We start from the raw sequence: 22,525 nt of genomic DNA, 5'->3' as shown, positions 1-22,525 counted from the left end.
CTTTAGATATGCTTTGTATACTGTACACCTATGGAAATTTCCCAGTGATTACTGTACTAACATGAACTATCTAACATTCCTTTTGGTGCAGTATCAGGTTCCAAGAGTGCTAGAAATCAAAGTCCTATGTTTTCTGAAAAGGTTCAGAGCAAAGGCCCATTTGAATGGTCTGGTCAGAACTGTTTTGTAAGTTTGGACTATAGTGCAAGTACGTAGTGAAAATGTTGTACTGTATTATCCCAAAAATGAAACAAATGACCCTAATAGCATTAAACCGCCTTAAACTGGACACATCCTTTCAACACAAATTACTGGATGGTAATCCCACATGGTTCAGTCCTAATAAATAATGTACAGTAATAAGGAAGTAGAGGAGGCCGTCCCCAGTTATCGGCGGGGGTTCCGTTCCGATGGCATGATGATAAGTGAAAATCTGTGATTTTCAGTTATTGGCGCCTTTATCAGGTATGTATGGCACCAATACGTGATTATCAGCGCCAATAAGCGGAAATTGGAGCATGTTGGTGCTGATAAGCAGAAATTGGCACATATTGGCACCAAAATCACCAATTTTTGCCACTAGACAAGCATTGAAAAACTGGATCACTGATAACCAAGTCTGCCAATAACTGGGGACTGCCTCCTGTATGTTGAGATACTTTTTATATGTATGTCATAATTTCAGCAACAGGCAAGTCTTGGATACAACTCCTCATATGAAATTTAATCTGTAGTATTTGCAGCTTTCTTATTTAATTCTAAAAATGCAGTCTGTTTAAACAGATTTACAAATTATTTGTGGCAGACTTGTGTGACTTGGGTATTTTTAGGTTATTGATCTGGATAAATGAGCTTATAATCGTTCTCATCTGTGAGTAATGTCCTAGGAGTTAGCATGGAGGTGCCCTTACTTTGTGGATAATGAATTGTAATCTGATGAGGAATCATATTTAGAACTTCCATACAGCACTTGATATGGACCAAGAACTTTTCTTGGGATAAGAAGCAGCTAGAAGGCAATTGCATTTTGCATTTGCAAGCTGAGAAGGATAACAATACTACCTGGCTGTGTGTTTGTATTAAAAAATGCTGCAAGCAACGATCAACAATGGTGCTGACACACCCTTCTGGTAGAAGAGAAACCCTAAATGAATTGAACTGAATTGATCATGAAATTTAAGTCTTGCAGACAGTCTTAGGAATTCTGAAAGAAATCATCAAGGAAAATAAGCAGTGCCAGAACAGATTTTAAATGTGATGGAAACATTACTGTTTTGGAATATTATAGTTAAGACAAATTCAATACCAGTAAGAAAAAATTAACAGTGCCCAGTTTCAAGGTTGCAAATGATAAGGTAACTCCCTTCTTTGTTGATGTTTTGGGTGACTTCAAACAGACAACTGTTGAAAAATAGTCAAAATTTTAGTTCCACATCCAGGATCAAGCAACAGCTCAGTTAAGACCAAGCATATTTTTAGTTAAATATATCAGTAACAACACCAGTTCTCAGGCTAGGCAGTTAAAGGTAATAAACCCAGTCACATTATTACCATTTAGCCTGTAAGGACAACACACCAAGAAAGTAAACAAACTATGAAATGAAATCTAGGGCTGCAACATAGTTAACATGCATATGCAGAGACTCCTACTGTATATACATATGCTATTATTATTATTATTATTATTTAGTTTAGCCCGCCCATTGTGCTACAATGCCTAACTTTCAACTTCAACCCTCCTTGGAATGCTTTGATCCTCATGAAGAGGCGTTAAGTTCAAAAGAACAGTGTATATTTGTCCCAGAATAGTTATTTCGTCAAAAAGTAATTCTGGATGGTTTATTTTACTCTACCAACAAAATAAGGCTAATGAAATAGTTTGATTTGTATTTGTGTGCAAAAATTAAATTTATACATGATGAAAATCAAATCAAATGGCAAGCCATAAACAGTATTCCTTATAATAAATAAACATCAAAGGATTCAAATGGAACATAACAACATTCCTCAATTTTTATTTCCAAAGGTATCAACAAAATGTTTAAAAGCACCCTTCTTCTCCAAGAAGTCTATTGCACCGAGTAATCTTTTCTTGGTGAGATTCCCCGCTGGTAAAAAGTCATGAATACTGACAGCTAGAATTGCAAAGCCAAATAGCAATAGGTCATCAACATTTTTCTTGAACTGTTCGAAAGTGATACCACTTGTCATTCCTAGTGATTGAAGAGGCTGGTTAAATGCCTCCCAGTAACATGTCAGAAGCTCATCCATGTGTTTTTCCAACATTTCGGGATTGCTGCTCATGAAAAACATAGCTGCAACATCCAGAACTGGGTTGTCAACTCTGCAGAACTGCCAGTCAATGACATAAGCTTTACTTGCATCACTAGTATTTAACAGTTGGCCAGCCCAAAGATCACCATGAACAATTGTTTTCATTAATGGATAATTTTTATAATATGTGAACATTAACTTTTCTAAAGGTATCAGACATTTCATTGTGTCTGCAACTGGAGTTCCTTCTGTCATTTCAACAATGGTGTTAAGATTTTTCACCATATCCAAAGTGTAAGAGTCAGTGTTAAAGTCAACAGACAGTGTTGAAAGAATCTCATGATCTTTAAAATACTCCATGAAGATGAATCCAGCAGCATGCACTTGTGAAATGGACTGCAATGCCACTTTTGTTTGGGAAAGAGTGCTTCCTTCCTTCACAATGATACTCTTACACTTATGGACACTGAGATCAAGTAGTGCCAGAGTAACTGCTTCTTTTCTGTAGCCAGCAAAGTAAATTTCAGGGACTGGTAATACAATCCCACTCTTGGTACAAATATCTTGGAGCTCTTTACAAGTGGCAAATTTGTAAAATTCAATTTCTCGCCTAGCAAGATGTCCATCTGCCATAAACTGCCTGACTTTTGGGTCCTTGGGAAGAATCTTCAACACAAGCTGAAGATCTTTTGGTTCATCCACACCATCTGAGTAGAGTATTTTCACAAAAGCTATTTCACTGAGGAATCCTTCTCTTCCACTTGGTAATGTTAAATTCCATGAATGTACAGTAATAGAAATGTTAAATTTTAATGAAAGCATTTTTTCAAGCCACTGTTGGTTTGCATCTTCAAAAGTTGAAAGAGGAATTAATGATTCCGATTCCATATTTCTCGTGAAGTGTACGTTAGTGCAGATCTGCAACATTAGATTTTTAGATGAAAAGATCAAAGGATAAAACATCTGTGCATAATAAAATAATGAACTATCATAATTAAAACTGATGTCAAATCATAACATGCCAAGCAAATGGAAAATGGTAATCCTGCAAGAGACAGAGAGACCTAATGCAATAGCTGGGACTATACAAGTCAAACAAGGTTCTGCACACTATAAGAACGTGCTGCACACTCAAAACATTAATTAATGATTAGACAAGATAAAGCATGAAAATTTGATTAGCTATAACTTGTTGTAATAAAAGTGAGACTTAGAGTACCAAACAGCAGCAAAATGTTTAAATGTATCTGTTTATAACCAAGGGGAAAGCAATTACCGTAGTGCTATATCCTTTTGTATACACTATAAATTCACATTTCCTCTATGAGTTATCATCGTGAAGTACAGTAACTGATAGAGACTGACCTTCATTCCCTAAATATGGGTATGAGAACCATCTCATCAGCTGTAACTGACATGGGGATACGCAACTGGTTTCAAAATAAGACAAAGCAATATTGAATGATAAAAGAACATTACTGTAGATGACGAGAGATCAATACTGTATATCTACATTCAATATCCTGCACATGAAACAGAGAGGGGAGGACAATTCAATGCTAAAAAGGGAAAGTAAAGGTGGCTTTAGGATAACATGGTCCCTCATGAGGCTGACTGATGCTTCATATGATATATATATTATTTTAGAACTACAAGTATATTTGGCCCAACCAGGGCTTCTAGACCTGAAGTAAAATCTGAAGTGGTAGCCACAGTCTCTTCAGCTGAGTCATTATGCCCATGGATGAGTTCAACGACTTCTGCATAAGTTGTCTCAGATTCATGATTATCTGCATCAAGGGGAGATTACCTTCTACAGTTCCGTGCCATGGGGTTCACGATCCAGCCTGTCAACCGAATCGGAGGCAAGGGGAATGTCCTTATTAATTACTGGAGCATAAACTCACTCAGGGCCTAAGACCTCCTTGAGGGTGTAAGATTCTGCAGAAAGTGAAGGAATCTCGTCTTGACTGTGATCCCATCCACGAGAACAGGAGTGAGTACTATGATGAGGGGATGGAAGCCGTGATTGGATATGTGGCTGTGCAGGGGTCCTGTTACATGAAGAACGGTCACAGCTGTGTGATTGAGAGCGCGGACTGTGGTCCCGTCCGGGAGAACAGGAACGAGATAAAAGATGATGAGATAACGGTCAAGGATGAATGCGTGACTGTGTAGGGCTCCTATTACATGTAGAACAGTCATGGCCTCGTGATCGAGCATGAGAACCAGAAGATCTAAGAGGAGAATGGTCCCGATCCTGAGAACATTCCCTCAATATAGACTTCTTAATGGGATCCTTATCATCTTTCTTCATAGTTTTGGCAAAAACACCTGTTCCTTGGGCAGGATGGGTAGAAGATGACGAGAACACTGAGACCTCTTGTGGAGAAGTCTGATCTGTAGATCTGTGGTTCTTAGAGGAGACTTCCCTTGATGTGTGTGCTGCCACATGGGAGTAGGGAACTGGATGTTGTTCATCGTCAGCTAAGACAAAAGAAACACAGTTGTGTTCCTTGATAGACACACGGACGTGTGAAGCAGCAATGGGTTTGACATGGATGTGTTTGGATGAACAAGGATCAGCTGCAGAAGAAGAGGAGCAAAAATCTGAAGAGGGCCTGCAAAACTTCTTGTGTGGAGGAGTAATGAAGTCCCTGTTCTTCCAACATCTGACAGGGATGGAACGAACAGGCGACACGGACAAGGAGGGATGGAGATCTTCAACATCTCTTCTTCGATTTCAGCAACTTGGTAAGGCCATATTTCTTCAAAAAAACACCTTCGACTCTATCAAAGACGAGAGAGTCGGGAGCAGCAGATGTAGAAAGTCCAGGAGTGGAAGTCGATGGAAGTGACATGGCTGATGACAGCATGGTGTATGGTGCGGGGAGAGGAACATGCTAACTCAGGAGACCGTCACAGAATCTGTAGCTCTGGAAACCGTCAAGATGGAAAACACAGGTGCTGGAAGACATGAAGTGGGATAGAAGGCCACCAAAGGTTGGTACCCTTGGTAGGCCTAAAGATGCCCGACACTCGGAAAGCTTCTGTGTATCCATGCCTGAAAAGACTGTACAAAGGGGAGCTGCCGCCTCCTTCAGGGACGGGGGAGGAGCATATTCCTGAGAAAAAGATGCAACGAGAGGAGATTTTGGCAAGGAAGAGGTAGAACAAGAAGTAGTGGAAGTGTCTGCCACCATTGGAGGAGGAAAACCTCTCCAAGTTGCAGCAACCAATTTCCTCTTATATTTCCTCTTCTTACCAAAATTCTTCCATTGCTCAGGAGACCAATCACGACACTCGGAACAGGGATTACTTACACTACAATTGTTAGATCTGCATCTGCTACAAGTGGTGTGGGTCTGTTTCCAAGGAGGCCAAATAATGAGAGCATGGGTTCTTACCAATGCCCAAGCATCTTCTCTGAGGCCTGGATTGCTTAGATGATTCATGGGTTTGTATTTCTCGGAATGCATAACACAATATTACTGTACATAAAAACACACAAACAAAAAACAGATTGAAATACCAAAACTTTGAGGCATAAATTGGGCAGGAAGAGCTAAAACAACTGGCTTCTTGGCGGGAAAGGCAGCGCCGATTTGCTAAGAAGGCGGTTAAGAGAGAACTGGTACATCACAGCATATGTTGGGGGAAGCCAGGTTGGGCTCCACCCACCTCCTTCCCTATTGGCTATCTCCCAGCTATAACCGGACTCCAGTAAGGCACTAGAGAAATCCCCTTACGTTAAGACGAAAAGTTTGTTCTGTATGTGAACAAACTCGCTTGACAGTGTTGTAGATTCCCTTCCATTGCACTGTAATATACTGCACAGTAACTGTGTTTCATTAGTAGCCACTAACCTGTGCTGCAGCATACAGCTGTTTATGTAAACATGTCAAGGTTAGCCTGTCATATGTAAGTCAATAGAATTAATAAAAACTGAGGCACAGTATAGTACTTATAGTACTGTACACAAAGAGCCCTCCCTGCAGTAATGTTACAGAATTGTACAGTTTCAAGCAAAATACTTCTAGCCATTGCACAAGTAGTATGAAGGGCTCAAAAGAAACAAGATACGGTACAGGTCAACTACCAATGTATACATACATAAAACAGTAAAACTGTATGGCAATTTTGGTATCCAATGTATAAATCACATATAGTATATTTTGTGAACTTATAGCAGTCCAAATTTTTACATAAAGTTGTAATAATGCCTTATCTCCCCCAGTGCCCTTCATGGTGTAGATTGCTGAATGTCCTGTATTGTAAAATTACAAATTACAGAATTTAATTCAACAATAAATTGTACAATAAATAAAGCAAATGATTTTGAATCTCTCTCTCTCTCTCTCGTGTACCACATAGTACTGTTACATCTTTTAGGTTCTGTACATGCCCTAGGAAATCATTTTGACCAAAATAAACTCTTAACTGCTAAAGTATATTTTATGTTTACTAATATTGAGGACTGAACACTTGGTACAATTTCTCTCTCTAAATCATTTGTCTTCCATTAATGTTTATTAGGAAATAATTGTCTCTTCTTCTACTCAGCTCAGTCCCAAGTACAGGCACTGTTTTCAGTGTGCATTTTTTGGTTGCTTCCAACTCTCATCGAGTGGCTTATTTCATAATTTTTTTGGTAGATATTTTACAGATGGATGCCCTTCCTGACCTCAACATCCCTATTCATCTGGACTTGGGAAATATAAAAGGGATTTTGACAACGGAAAAATCTATTTCTGGGGGAAGACCTGTGTCACCCAGTGAAATGGTTCCAATAGCACACATTTCTAGGTATAAATATTGCTAAATATACCAGAAAAAGCTATCCATAATACCAGGGTTACTACCCCTGGTTCAAATCCCACCACAATGGTGTGGATATGTGCTAAGGGGCAGAGTGGTAGCCACTATCACAGATGCTTTGCCCAATAGATCTCTACGTTCTCAAAGCCCCCATCATGGGAGAGCCGTTCTACCTACTACCTTCCGCTCGCTACTACTACTACTCGTGTGCCATCTTTATCCCAAAATTAGCACCCTCCAGAAGCTTGGTGTGCTGTATCTGGGTGGGAAAGGAAGTATAGGGGATGGGTCACGTTGACACAGGTCTTCCCAAATAGATTTTCTGTTGTCAAATCCCTTTTCTGAAATCGACTGTGCCCAGTGAAATAATAATAGAAGAATCAGCCATACAACAGCTTGGTAGTATCATCTAGAGTTTTACCTTAATGGAGCTAAATAAAACTAAAGAGAACAATACTGTGTTTAATAACCCCAAAATATAAAGTTCAACATATAATTAAAAACTATAAGGCACATAGTCTAGAAATACCAAATGACCAACACCAAGATACTTAAGGCTAAACAGATTATGTCTTAAATACAGGATATCAATGTTACAGGCAGGAGTCAGGCTGTGAAGCAGACCTGACCTAAAGGCTAGAAAGCAGGGCATGCAGAGGCAGGTAGGCGAGAGATATACCAATAGGTAATTTAATCAAAATTACATTACAATAAGGACAAGCAAAAAGAGTTATATATACTAGTCTTGAGCTGGACCAGGAGAACAATACTTCCTGCAGCTACAGTGGAATATTTAAGAGCCTCTAGGGACTTAAGATAGTGGCTTTTAAATACTGTTGGTGATTTCCAGCCATTATACTTTTTAAGGTCATCAAATTCATATTGTGAAAAATAATTGGCTGAGGTAGCTACTGCCCAATATCATGTACCTGGTACTGAATCGAAGTTAACCTTTAATAAAATAAAATTTGTTGCCCTGATGGCCTTTAAGGAAATAATACATTTTCCCTAACAAAAAAGAGGCTGAAGTTCTTTTAAGTTCTATTTAAATAAACTTTTAAAGTGTTAACTGGACATAAAAGATATAGATCATCTGGAAGGGAATAATCTTCCAAGGAACCATCTATTTTGTGGATCCTCATTCTTTGCTAAAATCTGAGATCGGAGACAACAGAACTTCTCCTGACGGGAGAAATCAACATGATTCAGTTCTCTAGAAAAGAGCAGATAGTTCAGAAATTCTAGCCCTGAGGCTAGACTTACTAAAAATAACGTCTTCCTTAACAGAACTCGGGTATGTACATAATGCGTTATCAGTGTCTGATGCCAATTTAAATCGTCATTTAGAACCAGGAAACCGTGTGTGGACGGATTGCTGGTCTAAGATAAGCACATGCTTTAAGGTGTGAAAAATATGAGTCTGTAAGGTTAATATTAAAGCCATGTAAATATTTTCTTAAAGCAGATTTTATTGTGAAGTAATAGTACTAGTATTAGTCCTTTCTCAAAATAATGATCTGAAGAAAGAATTTGCTAGATTAAGTGGTCATTTTCTGAGCTTCAGATTCCCTTAGAAATAATGCTAACTTTTAACTGCTGAGTCCATATTGTCTAAAAGTGTAGATTCCCTCTTATCTGATTCTATGAACAGTGTATTGAGAGAGGTCAATGTTAACGTCTTTCTGAGCTGCAAACTTCACTAAAGTCCATAAGCTAGGGCACTCAGAATTCTTGAGAAGCTGACACAGTCTGAGTTTGCACTACTTGTGTCAATCTTGGATTGGGGATCTGTTTGTGCGGAGTTTCAACTCCAGTAGAAGAAACCAATTGCTCTTCAGCCAACTGGGTGCCACAAGTGCTACTTTACCTTTGAATGATCTGAGTTTGTGTAAAAATTTCATCAATAGGTTTATTGGTGGAAACAGATAGATCCTTTGCCATCTGTTCCAGTCGATTGACATCGCATCTGTGGAATGAGCTAGAGGTCTAGATTGGGAGCAGCGTAACACGGAGGCTTGTGGTTGCTCTCTGTGGCAAACAGGTCTACCTGGAGACCGGTACCTGAAGACAAATCCACTTGAACAATGTCTTGTCCAGGACCATTCCGACTCAGCGGAGTTGTCCTGGATAGTAGAATCTGCAATGACATTTGAACACCTGCCAGGTGGGTAGCTGACAGGTGCCAAAGATGTTTCCTTGCCAGAGAAAAATTGCAATCATTACATGATTGATATGGCTCGACTTGGAGCCCCCTCTTTTAGGCAATGTACAACTACTCGCTGCCCAGTACCAGTCTGATGTGAATCTGTCTGGCTGGGCGTAGTTTCTTTAATGTTAGAAATACTGCCATTGCCTTATAGAATGTTGATATGGAACTGGCGGAATACTGTAGCCATGTTCCTTGAACTCTTGTGTTGGGAGTATCCTCCCATCCGCTTAGGGAAGCATCCGTATGGATCACTAGCGATGGAGGGGAAGTGAAAGCGCACTGACCTTGCCAAACTCTTGACCTGGCAACCATGAGTGAGCCTCTTCCTCAATCGGCGGAATTAGACACCTTGTCTCTGTTTCTGCTGTTATCGTTCTGCCATACCTGTTTATATCCTTCAGTCTGGCTTTTAGTAACAAGTCTGTTACTGAAGCGAACTGAAGAGCCTAGAACTCTTTCCAGATCGACGGGAGCTCTTTTGTTCTTGAGGAACTGCCTGGTAGCTTTAGCTATTTCCCTCTCTTGGCTGGCAAGTGACAGTTTGTGTGTGTTTAGGTCCATTGGATTCGTAACCACTGAAATTGAGCAGCGACACTAGGCGGGATTTCTTCCTGTTTATTTGGAATCCCAAGTATTCCAGAAGTTGATTACTGTGATTGTTGCTTTTCGACACATTCCTTGGCGTTGGATGCCCATATTATCAATCGTCCAGGTATCGTAGCATAATCCCTTGAGCCCGTGGTTCTTGAACTACTGTCTCTGCCAGTTTGGTAAATATTCTGGGCGCTATGTTGAGCCAGAATGGCATGACTCTGAACAGTATGCTTGTTTTCCTAGTCTGAACCCTAGGTAAGGAGAGAAATTTCTCGCAATCAGGACGTGATAATGTGCGTCTGTAAGATCTATATGTCATGTTATGACATACAGAAAAATGGAATCATAGTTCCATTCATGTTATATATTAAATGGACTTGGAAAAAAGTATATATATGTGTGAGCATGACAGAGGTGTAATGCGCGCGTCAGCATAAGTCAGCGTCCTCTTTTGTTCGGAGCTGAGAGATGTCACGTACGCAGTGAGGAATCCTTGGGAACGAGGTCATTGTGTGTTCGTGTGTGTATAAGTGATAGTCTTGCTATGATGTTGCATGGAAGTTTTAAGATAGATCAAAATGGGAAATCATACTGTGTAGACTCATTGTTACCCTGTTGTACAAATATCTCCAAGAATATACACAGAATCCCATTATAGGTTTGTCTGGAAATCTACCAGAGAACTTTACTATTCCAAGACGATAAACTCATTTACACAACCATGGAAAATCTTGAAGATGCCAAAAACAATTTTACTCAGACTGCATTTGCTCTCAGTCCGCGTGTCGAGCGTAAGATGAGGATGCTCTGGCGAAATTACCTTACAGAATGGTGACGCGCACTTACATTTTGAAGAGGAAGCAGAAAGGAAATACGATTGAGCAAGATGCCTAAACAACCATAGACTGGCGTCATCTTCATCACATACTGGGTCAACAACAGGCGAATGGTTGTGTACATCAAACATCTTGGAAAATGAAACGAAACATACAACACCAGGAGGAATTGTGCGTCACGCTCAGAGAGAAACATCTGACCTTGATAATACATCTTTCAGCAGCGCTCAGAGAGAGAGAGAGAGAAAGATTCCACCAGCCTTTTCGCCCAGCGTTTCGTGCAGCAACATTCCCATCAACATATCACAACATAAGAAAATTTCAACATCCATGATAGGACCTTCCCGATGCGACGTACCTGGAAAGGCAGAAGTCGGACGGGCAGAGGAACCGTCACCTACTTACGAGAATCCAATATAAAGCTAAGTACAACTTTTATCTATACAGTTAGTGATCTCATATTGCAGTGGTTCCTGACTCAAGTGCAGGTTGCTGATATAGGTGAGCGGTGCCGTGAGATTACTACTTTTTCCTTGCAAGTGGCGGTTCCCGGTATTCATTTTTTATTTTTGTGCTCTTTATTTTTTACACTTGACACATGGTTAACTCTGTTCTTTTTCAGAAAGTGCATTTATTACTTATTGATATTGACTGTATGATGCATTTTTCATAGGTGATGTTATTTTTAGAATATATGAGTCTCTGTTAGGATTTACTTGCGTTCCTGGTATAGATATATGAGGTTACGAGCGCTGTGTTTATTCAGATAGGTTTCAAGATCACTTAGAGAATAGGCGCAGCTGGGAGACTTAATAAGAAGATGACTCCTCCAAGCCCAGGTGGGAGTAGTCCCCAACCCAGCTCCCACACAGAATCCTGTACTGACAGTAGTTAATGCTAGATCGGGCAACTGTACCGCTTGCAGGTCGGGTTAATGGATTTTTGACACAGGGTGTCGAGTCTTGGATTCTCGTCTGTAGATGTACACACCACGGCAAAATCCATTATCGATCAGTCTTTACATTGCAGGAGGCAAAAGAGTTTCACAGACTATGCTAAAGGGGATGCAGGTGCGCATTACGGGAATATCTTTTAAAGAAACAGTCACTTGGGATGATTTCAAAACCAAGCTGCGTTCCATCTATGGGAGCGAGGATACATTGGATGAAGTCCTTGCTTTACGTAATGTAATTAAAGTAGCATTTATGACTAATCTCAGTGTGGTGGATAGGGCAGCCTGATAGGAGATAGGCTCAAGAATATAACGGGCAGTTTGATGTTTCAAGTTGGTCAATGGTAATGTGCATCTCAGTTCCAGATCTCTTTGTAGATTGGTTTATTTGACACTAATAACAGCGATGTTACCTGAACCTTTGATTAAGTGTTTGATGAGAAATTAACATCAGATAGCACAGAATTAGATATCTATAGACAAATTCAGAAACACTTGTCCAAGTGCACAGATCTCGATCCTTCTCTAGTTCAGGCTTTTACTAAACAGAAAACAGAAATCACACATCTTCATCACCGCAACAGGTTAACTTGGTCACAAATAATTCATCAACAGTCGTTTGCTTTAATTGTAAACGTCCAGGGCACATGATAAATGAGTGTAGGACAAGGTATTGTTCAATTCATAACAGTTCATATCACAGGTATAATCAGTGCAACGCTAAGAAAAAAAGTCCAGACAGTAACACAAACACCCAAAGTGCTGGTAATGATACTAGGAAGCAACAATACCATGGGGGAAAGAACAAACAATTCAAGCAGAACAGTAATGTAGGGCAGAAACAAGCACAGTCAAATCGTTCCTCGGGAAAGTCAACTCCAAACTCAGCAGTTCAAAATAACCAGGCGTCAGTGAATTTTCAGAAAGCCAGCGGACAGACAAACACCACGTAGCCAACTTAAAGGGGGAGGAGAGTGATATTGGGTTATCATCACTTTTTGAATCAGATAATAAATTTAATATTCTTCAAGATATGTGTGAAGACAGGAATCTTCCAGAAAATGAGGTAGATTTTTCCAAACATGCAGAGCGCGGTCCCGTAGATTTTTGCAAAATACACGCTATTATAGGTTCAGAAGAAATCAGGCCGACTTTGCATGCAGTTAGCTTAGAACGACATTTCACCTTGTTTTTTATTCAGGTAGTCCGCAGTAACATAATGGATTTACATACTCATCACCTATTATTTTCAAAATTTCCTATCGAGCAGCGCCAATATTCGTTTGTCCAGGAATGAGTAATAATGAATTGGAAGTGATGGGAACATCTCAAATACAATACAGGTTGGGGCAGCGTACTCACGGACACAACTATGATTATTAGTAATATTAGTATGTACCCAGTAGTATTATGGGTTATCCATCAATGTCATTACATAACGTAATTTTGACACCATAAAACAGTGTTTATAAAGGAAATTCTATCGGTCTTCACACACATTGAAATCTGTTTTGGATCAGAAGGAGACGGTCAGTGAAAGTAGCATTACATAGAAGAATTCAGTCACCTGTCTTGTAAGTGTTGAAATTGTTAGAACCACCCAGCATAACTCTCAGGCACCCGCCATTGCTGCGTTTACACAAATCATTGAGCCAAAACACACCATGTATCTGCGGTAAGGTTAGAAAAAAGATACCGGGCTCAGAGGTTTAATTCTTCTGACACTAAAAAATCAATGAGAACTTTCAGTCACAAAGCATTGTACACAGTAAATTCTGATCATCAGGTCAACATTGAAGTTTTAATCACTTAAATGCTGCTTTAACAATACATGAAAATCAGCATATTATCAATATCGGAAAGCGTGTAAACATCGAATCCTTACAGTTACAGAAATTAACTCCACTGAATCAACAATAGATGAATCTCTTTTAAAAGGTAATTAAAGCAAAATTGGAAACAGACATCAGATAGGGATATAAGTAAGAAATTTTTTAACTTCTATCCAAATATAGTGATGTTTTTCTACAAGTACTGGAGCTTTAGGCAAGCGGAGTCATCAGACATCAAGTCGTTTAAAGGATAAGGACAAAGTCATTTATGTACCTTCATATCGATCTACCGGCCAAATTTCTGAATGAGATCAATGTATGAGGTAGATAAAATGTTAAAAGGAGGGGGTTATTAAGAAATCTAACAGTCCTTATAATTTTCCCTTGATAGTAGTACCAAAAAAGGATAAAACCTGGAGGATTTGTGTTGATTTTACATAACTCAACGACCAAACTATCCCTGATCGTTTCCCAGTACCATGTACAGATGATATTTTATCTTTATTAGGCAGAATAAATTGTTTACTTCCTTGGACTTAAAAGGCTTTCACCAGATACCCATAGCTAAGGACAGTACTGTACCTGCTTTTAGCTGGCTCGGGGTCACTCACGAGGATTCCCTTGCCATTTGGGCTACGTTGTGCCCTAATACGTTCACTAGAATGATCATGTGTTAGAATTTACCAGGAACATTCTCCACATGTATATGGACGATCTAGTCATCTTTCTAATTCTTTAGAAGAACATTTAAATAAACTAGAAATAGTCCTTCAAAGGTTAAAGAGAACATCATTTAAAGTAAAATTTCTAAATGTGGGTTTTTAAAGATGAATTAGTTTATTTGGGTTTCATGTGGTATCTCGGCAAGTCTCTTAAAGTAGTCCATGATAAAATCTCTGCTATTAGTAAATTTCCCGTTCTACTAATGTTAAAACCATACAGCAATTTCTCGGGGTTTCAGGTTATTATCGTCAGTTTATCGAAGTTATTCAGTAATAACAGCTCTTTAACTGATCTCATAAGGAAGGGCGTATTAATTTTTAAATAGAATCCCAACATCAAATGGCTTTTGATACCTTGAAAGAAAATTAGTTCTGCTCTATTTTAAAAGTTTCGATTTTACTAAAAATTTATTATTGCAACCAGCGCTTCAGACCAAGGTAGGAGTGTGTTACTCCAGTGGCCTGACAACAGTTTTTTCCCATTACCTTTTATTCTCGTAAACTAAACGTCAGAGAAAAATATGCAGTAATAGATAAGAATGTTTAGCGATAGCTAATTCATTGATACATTTGGAAATATATAATCTATGGGTACAGTGTTAAGGTTCTGACTGATCCGCAGCCCATACTATTTTTTTAAGGTTTCAATCATATTCCTAAAGAACTTCGGTGGCATATGATTATCCGGACTTTTGGAGCTAAAATTGGATACTTACCGGTAAAGCAAGCGTAATAGCTGGCCAGCGTTATCCACGTAATCCGTACCAACTCAATCATTTCCATTCGATGATCTAGAAGAAATTCCAATTTCTTGCAGGCCATAAGTGCTATCGAAAATGGTCAACCCTTAGCCCAAACAACAGAAATATTACAGATATAGGTGGAATTTAGATTCAGTACGACAAAGAACAAATGAAAGATCAGAAATTAGAGTAATAATAGATGCATTAAATAGGAAGCCGGATGATAAGGAATATAGCAGAAATATACTAACCAATATTTCTTGGATAAGAATAACATTCTATACCGATCTGTGGCTAGGAAAACCAGGTTCAACACGGTTGACTAACGACCAATGGTTGTACCGTGCGTTAATACCTACCGTTCTGAAATGGCTTCACAACCATCCCTTTGCATGGTCATCCTGGGTTTGAAATAACATCCCAAAGGCCAAGTCTTTATTTTACTGGTCTACTATGTTAAAAGATATTAGGAAATATATTAAAAACTGTGATATATGTTTCCGTCATAAAGAACCATACTAAGAATCCTGTGGTCTCGGAACTATCTGTGCCTAGCAAACCTTTTTGAAAGGGTACCTTGATTTATTGACAGGTTTCTGAGACAGACCGGGGAATAAAAACCTCTTAGTGATAATAGACGCTCTTACACAGCATACTGACCAATACCATTAAAAAGTAAAACAGCTATTCAGTGACACTGGAAGTTTTATGAAGGTGCTATATATGCAGACAGGGATCCCAAATATGATAATCTCCACTAGGGAGGAGGAATTCAATAATCACTTCCTTAACTCATTGTGTGAGATTCTTCAAATAAAAAAATCAATACGATGATCTACCATCCTGAATCTAATGGTTTGGTCGAGCGTGTTAATAGGAAGGTGTTAGACATACTGCGTGTAAACATAGTGGTATGGACCCAAACTGAAGTTGCAATACCCACTGTGTCAGTACCTAAATAACAATTATCATACTTCAATCCATATGTTTCCCCATGAAGCTGTTTACGGGTTACCTGCTGGGTCACCCTTCCACATCCTGACACCGACAACTAGTTTGTCAGATCCATTGAAGGATATATTAGATGTTAGCAGATGGAATTTCAGACACTTTATCAAAACCTCTTACAGGCTCAAGTGTTAATGAAGAAAAGCACATATAAAACTAAGGTCACAAAGCCTTACCAAGAAAGAGCTACAGTATATGTACAGGTTTATGTTAGGAAAAGGCTAAATTGGAAGTTATTGCCTAAATTTGAAGGTCCTTTCACAGTTATAGAAGTTTTGTGGGTAACCGACTTAAAATTCAGAAATCAGTCGATACGCGGATGTTGAGCGGTGTCTATCTCTCATGTGAGCTTAAGACAATGGTTTGTTATGAAAAAATTAATTATTGTGAGATATATTTTTCTGTTAATCTTTTATATATCATTTTGAGTGGTGCAATGTTTTTTAAATACATCATTTACAAAATATATTTTTTTTTGCAGGCTCCAACATGAAGCTTGTCAAATTATACCACCTTACTATTCCTATCAGTGTTTTTGTGATTGGGAAGTTCTGAAATAACTACATCATATGGTTCTATTATAGAGGAAATGAATAATTTCTTTTTCTGACAACAAATATAGTCTTAAGTCGATATAAGCGCTATTTTTATTAGTGAAAATGATGTACTGGCTCTAAAATCAGGAATTGACTCTTTTGCTCAATCCCCTTGAAGATTTATAAGTCATATTTATTTAACAATGATCCAACGTCACCTAATCAAGTTAGTGACACAATTAATATACTTTTCTAATTAGAATAAAACATGCGAAGCTGAAATCTTAACAAATGATTTGCTTATGTGGTCAATGCCTCATGGCGCTACAGAAAGCTAACCCACTTGTTTTAGCGGCATTAAACTTGGTTGGTTCCGTAGCTGGTGTTGGTTTGAATTTCTAATCGGCTAAACTTGGCGATCCGCGGGGTTAATCATCGAAAATCTGGAACATCAACAAGTATTAGCAGGAGAACTAAACAAGCAAATTCAAGCTTTGAACAGCGTAATTAGTAAAGTAAATGAACAATCCACCGACGTTTAATCAGGTTCATGACACTCAAGTTTTGTTAGCAACTTTGATGTATTATCATACTAAAATTGATCATGTATCCTCGAGTTTCAAGCTTTATTGAGAAATCAAAAGATTATGTAGAAGCTATAACACTTGCTGCTAAAGAGGCGTATTGTCTCCTCATTTGTTACCAATTAAAGATCTTGCTCAAATTATCAGTAATGCTCATGATAGAATCACGTTATGTTCCAGTAAGTAGCTTTCATAAGATTGAATTTATTACAGTTTGATCACAGTTAAAGTTGACCTTGATAAGATCGTATGTAGACACATTCCTTTTAACCCATCAGATGCGTGGGCATTATAAGAGTTTAGCCTTTTCTGTGTATCTAATATGTCGGCGCCTATTATTAATAATCTGTCAGCTCTCTAGTGTTGGTTTCTTCCAATGAGGAAACTTATCACGCTAGTCAGAGATCAAGAACTGTTAAATGATTGCTATGATGTTATGGGTTTTAGGTGTGCAAGATCGTTGTTTGAATTCGGGATGTATTAAATATGTCCTTGGGTTCATCACGGGTGGACTTAGTACAGTGCCAGAACCTCTCCCCATGCGTGAACATTGTTTGGATGGTCTGGTTAGGTATAGCGACAATCAGTTTAAATCACAGGCTTTTTGAGCAGCACGGCATTCGTCTTCTCTGCGGAGCATACAGCATCGTTTGTCGGACGGAACTAGGGCATCCGGGAAACATGTTAAAATTAAGATTAATGATGGTTGCACTGCTACAACATCGTCACGCTAGTTATCCACGCTGCAGATACTATCATCCATGGGCGTAATTTCCTTCATCAATACATCGTGGGGGAACACAAGGCTGCAAAGTCTGACAATTCCCAGTAAGCCAGTCAGCAGCTATTGCAGCATTGGACCTGTTTTCTCCCTGTGCATTGTTCTACTGTTCGCCGAAGACTTTATTCTTCTCTCGGTGTTGATTGCCATCGGTATGCTGCTAGGATCCCTGGGTGCAGTTGCCAGCAATGTTTTGGAAAAGAACCACGAGGGTTGAAGAAGGACATTCTGCGAAATCCTGTGGTGCTCAAATGCGTCCCATTAGATATGAATCATTGGGTGTTTAGGGTTAAATAATGTGATAACAGACTTATAATTTTCATTAAACCCAACTACACCGGAAAGACTGAAAAGGTTTTATTGCAGGTAATACAAATGCAAGGGAGAAGAAAAAAAATGGTGAGTATTAACTTTGTACTCTTATATAATGGCTACATTTATTTCTTTAATAAAAAAATAATACATATGTGTTAATATATACATATAGTGGCATGTTGATCAATCAAGATATGCATTTTCATAATCTGATTATCCATGCTGGTTAATCTAACAGGATAACTATTGGTTGATATAATTATCTACTTTAAATAACCTCATCATATGTTATTATTATTGTTTTGTCTGGATACATTTTTGGCCATTGATTTTTAATCTTCATCTTTGCATATGTATTCATGTAACTTGTGTGCACAAATATGAAAAACATGTTTCTAGGTATAATTTCTACATATTTTTTCAGCGTATGTTTCCAAATATATTTCATTATCGTATTATCTCTACATATATTGTCTATGTGTGATTTATATATATAAATCTTCATTCATTATCAGTATAATGAATATTGGAAGTGTATAGCTTTGCTTTGCTTTTTGAGTAGTTATGTAACTCATTGAATGAATGTTTTGGTGATTTCGTTCCTATTGTGCTTTTCATTGGCTGAGCAAATGTCATGTTATGACATACAGAAAAATGGAATCATAGTTCCATTCATGTTATATATTAAATGGACTTGGTAAAAATGTATATATATCTGTGTGAGCACAATAGAGGTGTAATACGTCTCTGAATCTGGGCCATCAAATCGCACATGTCAACAGAACATGTCTGCAATGTGTTGTTTAGGAAACAGTATGTCAGCATAAGTCAGCGTCCTCTTTTGTTGGAGCTGAGAGAAGACGTCACGTCAGTGAGGAATCCTTAGGAGCGAGGTCGTTGTGTGTTAGTGTGTGTAAGTGATAGTCTTGCTATGATGTTGCATGGAAGTTTTAAGACAGATCAAAATGAAATCATACTGTATTAGACTCGCTGTTACCCTGTTGTACAAATATCTCCAGAATATGCAGAATCCCATTATGGAGTTTGTCTAAATCCCCACCAGAAAGAACTTTACTATTTAAGACAATAAACTCATTGCACAACCATGGAGAAGTCTTGAAGATGCAAAACAATTTCTCTGACTGCGTTTAACTCCCAGTCACATAAATCGACGGTAAGATGAGGATACTCTGGCAGAGTACCTTACATATAAGTGGTGGCGGCAGTAGGGTCGTACCTGCGAGATTGTAAGCATCTTGAAAAACTATGCGTGAATGTATAAGTTGAGGCAAACAAGTCTAAAGTACTTTTGCTATCTGAGTCTTTCTTTGGACACTGAACAAAGCGGCCTTGGGAATTTCAAGTGTCTGACTTTCTTTACTGTGCCTTCTTTGCAGAAGGTCTTTTGCATAGTCAGTAAGTCTTTGGATGGAGGTTGATGGAATCTGACTGTCCAGGAAGCCCTCTGCTCAGCTCCATCCCAGACTTTTGAGAATTATACTGTGGGCCCATGGACTGAAGGTCCAATGGTCCCAGGAAGAAGATCAATCTCCCGCCTACCTGAGGAGACTCATTGATTGGAAGAGTCTTACTTCACTCTGGATCTGGAGCTGCTCTACCTCTGTAGGCGCTCTACTACCCCTCGCATGCCTATTGTATCAAGAAGCGCCCCTGGTTTTCCAAGCAGCGTTGGCTAGGGGCGTCACGAGGCTGGCGGGCCGAGCTTGCTGAGCTGGCTGCACTAGTACATACTGCTGCTGAGGCTGTGCCTTGGATGTGGAAGGCTGTCGATCTGGGACCGGTGCCGCCTGAAGCACAGTCTGAAGCCTGAGGCTACTGTAGCCCTGGAATCTCTGGAACCTCTTCCTTCCCTTAGGTTGAGGATCGGAGGGTCTCAGAGGACTTCCTTTTGAAAGGAGACCCCGCGGCGAAGGATCTGGACTCACTCTGGTTGCCTCTGCCAAGAGCGTTATTGACCTCATCCCCTGGGAAGGTTAGGTCCCCAGATAAGCTCTTCATGAGTCTATTGGGCTCATGCCTGATAATGGCGTCGGCAAGATGTGCTTCGACAGTTCTGCCTTGCAACCACAAAGTCGCAAAGGTCGATTGGAAGGATGCCAGTAATGACTTTGTGAGGATCTCAGAAACAGTGGTTCGTCAGCATAGACTAGTGCAATCACCTCTGAGATGGTATGGCGGAATGAATGGGCGACTCAACCTGCATCTTGCCTCATACTCCGTCTTCAGAGCATCTGGAATCTTGGGAGTTGCTCGCTGAACACCAGGGTGGGGTGGGCACTCGGGTCGAGTTTCCCCGTGAAAGTCGCGGGCTCAACCAACATTCGAATCTCCGGGAAGAGAAGAGAAATGGGATCTGTCTCCGGAGTTGAGGTATGGGTTGCCATCCATCCCACCCTGAAGGGGTCAGCTCTGCAATCTTAGCGCAGTGCAGGGGTCGGAATAGAGTCACCTACAGAACAGAGAACATAGTGAAACTTCCTCTAAATGGAGTAAGTTTGGTGTTCTCGCACTCCCAGTCAGTGAGCGCGTAGGGTGGATTGAGCTTGGTCCCTAGGAAAGATGACCGTTTCCTTAGGGACAACATATTGGATCTAATCAGGCTTCCTCAGTTAACCTGGCAAAGCCTGGATAGGAGGAACTAGGTTGGCTGGAAAGAACTCTAGTTCTTCCAGATGACAGTGCTAATCCCTATGGTCCCAGTGTGCCATTATGCAGCGGAGCATGCAGGGCCAGCCCACGGGTTCCTCTTATCAAGGGGGCAGTCTGGGCATCTGCAAGGACCTTCTGCGACTGCTGCACTGCCTGGATTGGATGAATCCGGCGGCTTAAGCCTTCCTGGGCCCGCATCCTCTGCATGCGACAACACCGACTGTCCCGGGGTCTCAAGCTTGTGACGAGCTGAGGCGAGATCCCGTGACTCCAACCCCAACTTGAATCGATCCTCTGCACCAGCAGTCGGCGAAAGCCTCAGAGTCAAAAGCCAGGCTGTGAGGGCTCAGCCTTCAAACTCTGGTCACCGACCCCCTAGGCGGGGCGCAGCCCCACTTGAGGCGTCACTGGTTTGGGAGCCAGTGGCGACCTACAGAAGGAAACTGGCAGATTAGACCTTTGAGGTCTGGAAGGCTTAGAGTAAGTCCCTTCTTTTTTCAGAGATTTCACCTTGGGATAACAGACCGGATCTGTCCCCAAGGTTGTTAGCTGACTGGAGAATCCCTGAAATGAAGAGGGACTTGAAGATGGTGAACTGAATAAAAGTGACCTACTTCTACCTTCACCTGCCTCACTTACCACCCTACCTTCTACCTGGTGGTCGCCGGCTCACTGGTTCAACGTGAATGTTGATGGCCGCTACTTCCCCGCCACCTCCCCACAGATCCTGGTCTTGGGGGCCCGCGTCTCCCGATCCTGCGCAATGAGTGGGGCGGCCCGTCTGACACATGGCGGAGAATCAATCTGACCGGACAAAGGTGCCGTCTCCCCTGACTGCACATAGGGGCGGCCAAATCCGCCGACCAGGTCTTCAGGGTGCGACAGCCCGAAGAAGGCTCGGATTGCTTGGTTAGACTGGAAGAGAAAAGTAAGACTTGCGCGGCTGCTAAAAATATTCTCCAATTTTCCGCATATATCCATATTGAGCCATTAAAATCAAAGGACTAAGGTTAGCAGTCTCTTGTCACTTACCGACACATCTGTTACCAGCCTTGGGAGGCGTAACAAATCTCACAACCCGTCCGGGTGCTGAACAACCAGGTCTCCAACTTGCGCCCGGCGCAGCTAGGCGTGAAGCGGCACGTGTCGCAGGGTTGTTGGAGGGCGGCGTGCAACCTGGGTCCTGACAGCGTACCATCTGTAAGTGGAATGATGGTACATGAGTATCATCAAAGGCAGGACCCACCGGAACTGAATCCAGCAGCAAGTCTATTTTAACATAGATTTATGCTACGAATGGTTAACTAAGTAATATTTGTGTTATAAGCAAGTACTCTATGTTACTCCGCGTGACTTGTCACTGAAATCTCATTGTGTCACATAATTATGGAATCGCAGTAATATAGAAAATAGTGTTATGTACAGTCATGCCGAACTTACACGAGGTTGGTTCAAGAACCCCTCGCATGGGTGAATTTTAGCGTGGTTTGGCATGGTCTCTAAAATGCTAATAAATGCTTATTTCTAAAGAGTTTAAACACTAATATGACCCTAATCATGCTCCCAAATTATTAAGTTAACTTTTAAAATGGAATTAAAGAAGTTACTGTAATTTCATTTAAGTTAAAGCAATACATTGCCCATAAAAAAA

The 22,525-nt window shown here is 40.2% G+C and overlaps 1 protein-coding gene across 6 annotated transcripts in view; it reads right to left on the bottom strand.

Annotated features, from left to right (window-relative positions):
* The window catches only part of LOC136845332 (uncharacterized), a 48,188-nt gene that overhangs the window by 3,423 nt on the left and 22,240 nt on the right, over nucleotides 1-22,525 (bottom strand). For 3 of the 6 annotated variants that reach the window (XM_067115586.1, XM_067115603.1, XM_067115596.1), the window contains exon 3: nucleotides 2,000-3,192. The exons of the other annotated variants lie outside the window; for them this stretch is intronic. In XM_067115586.1, coding sequence (XP_066971687.1) covers nucleotides 2,008-3,162 — 1,155 coding nt within the window. In that variant the 5' untranslated portion in view covers nucleotides 3,163-3,192 and the 3' untranslated portion in view covers nucleotides 2,000-2,007. Of the gene's footprint in view, nucleotides 1-1,999; nucleotides 3,193-22,525 lie in introns of those variants that run through there. 6 annotated transcript variants of the gene reach the window in all.

The sequence above is a fragment of the Macrobrachium rosenbergii genome, chromosome 2, assembly GCF_040412425.1.
Source record: "Macrobrachium rosenbergii isolate ZJJX-2024 chromosome 2, ASM4041242v1, whole genome shotgun sequence".
In the NCBI taxonomy this organism is placed as follows: Eukaryota; Metazoa; Arthropoda; class Malacostraca; order Decapoda; family Palaemonidae; genus Macrobrachium; species Macrobrachium rosenbergii.
The sequence above is the reverse complement of the archived record's forward strand: the minus strand, read 5'-3'. Positions and strand labels throughout refer to the sequence as shown.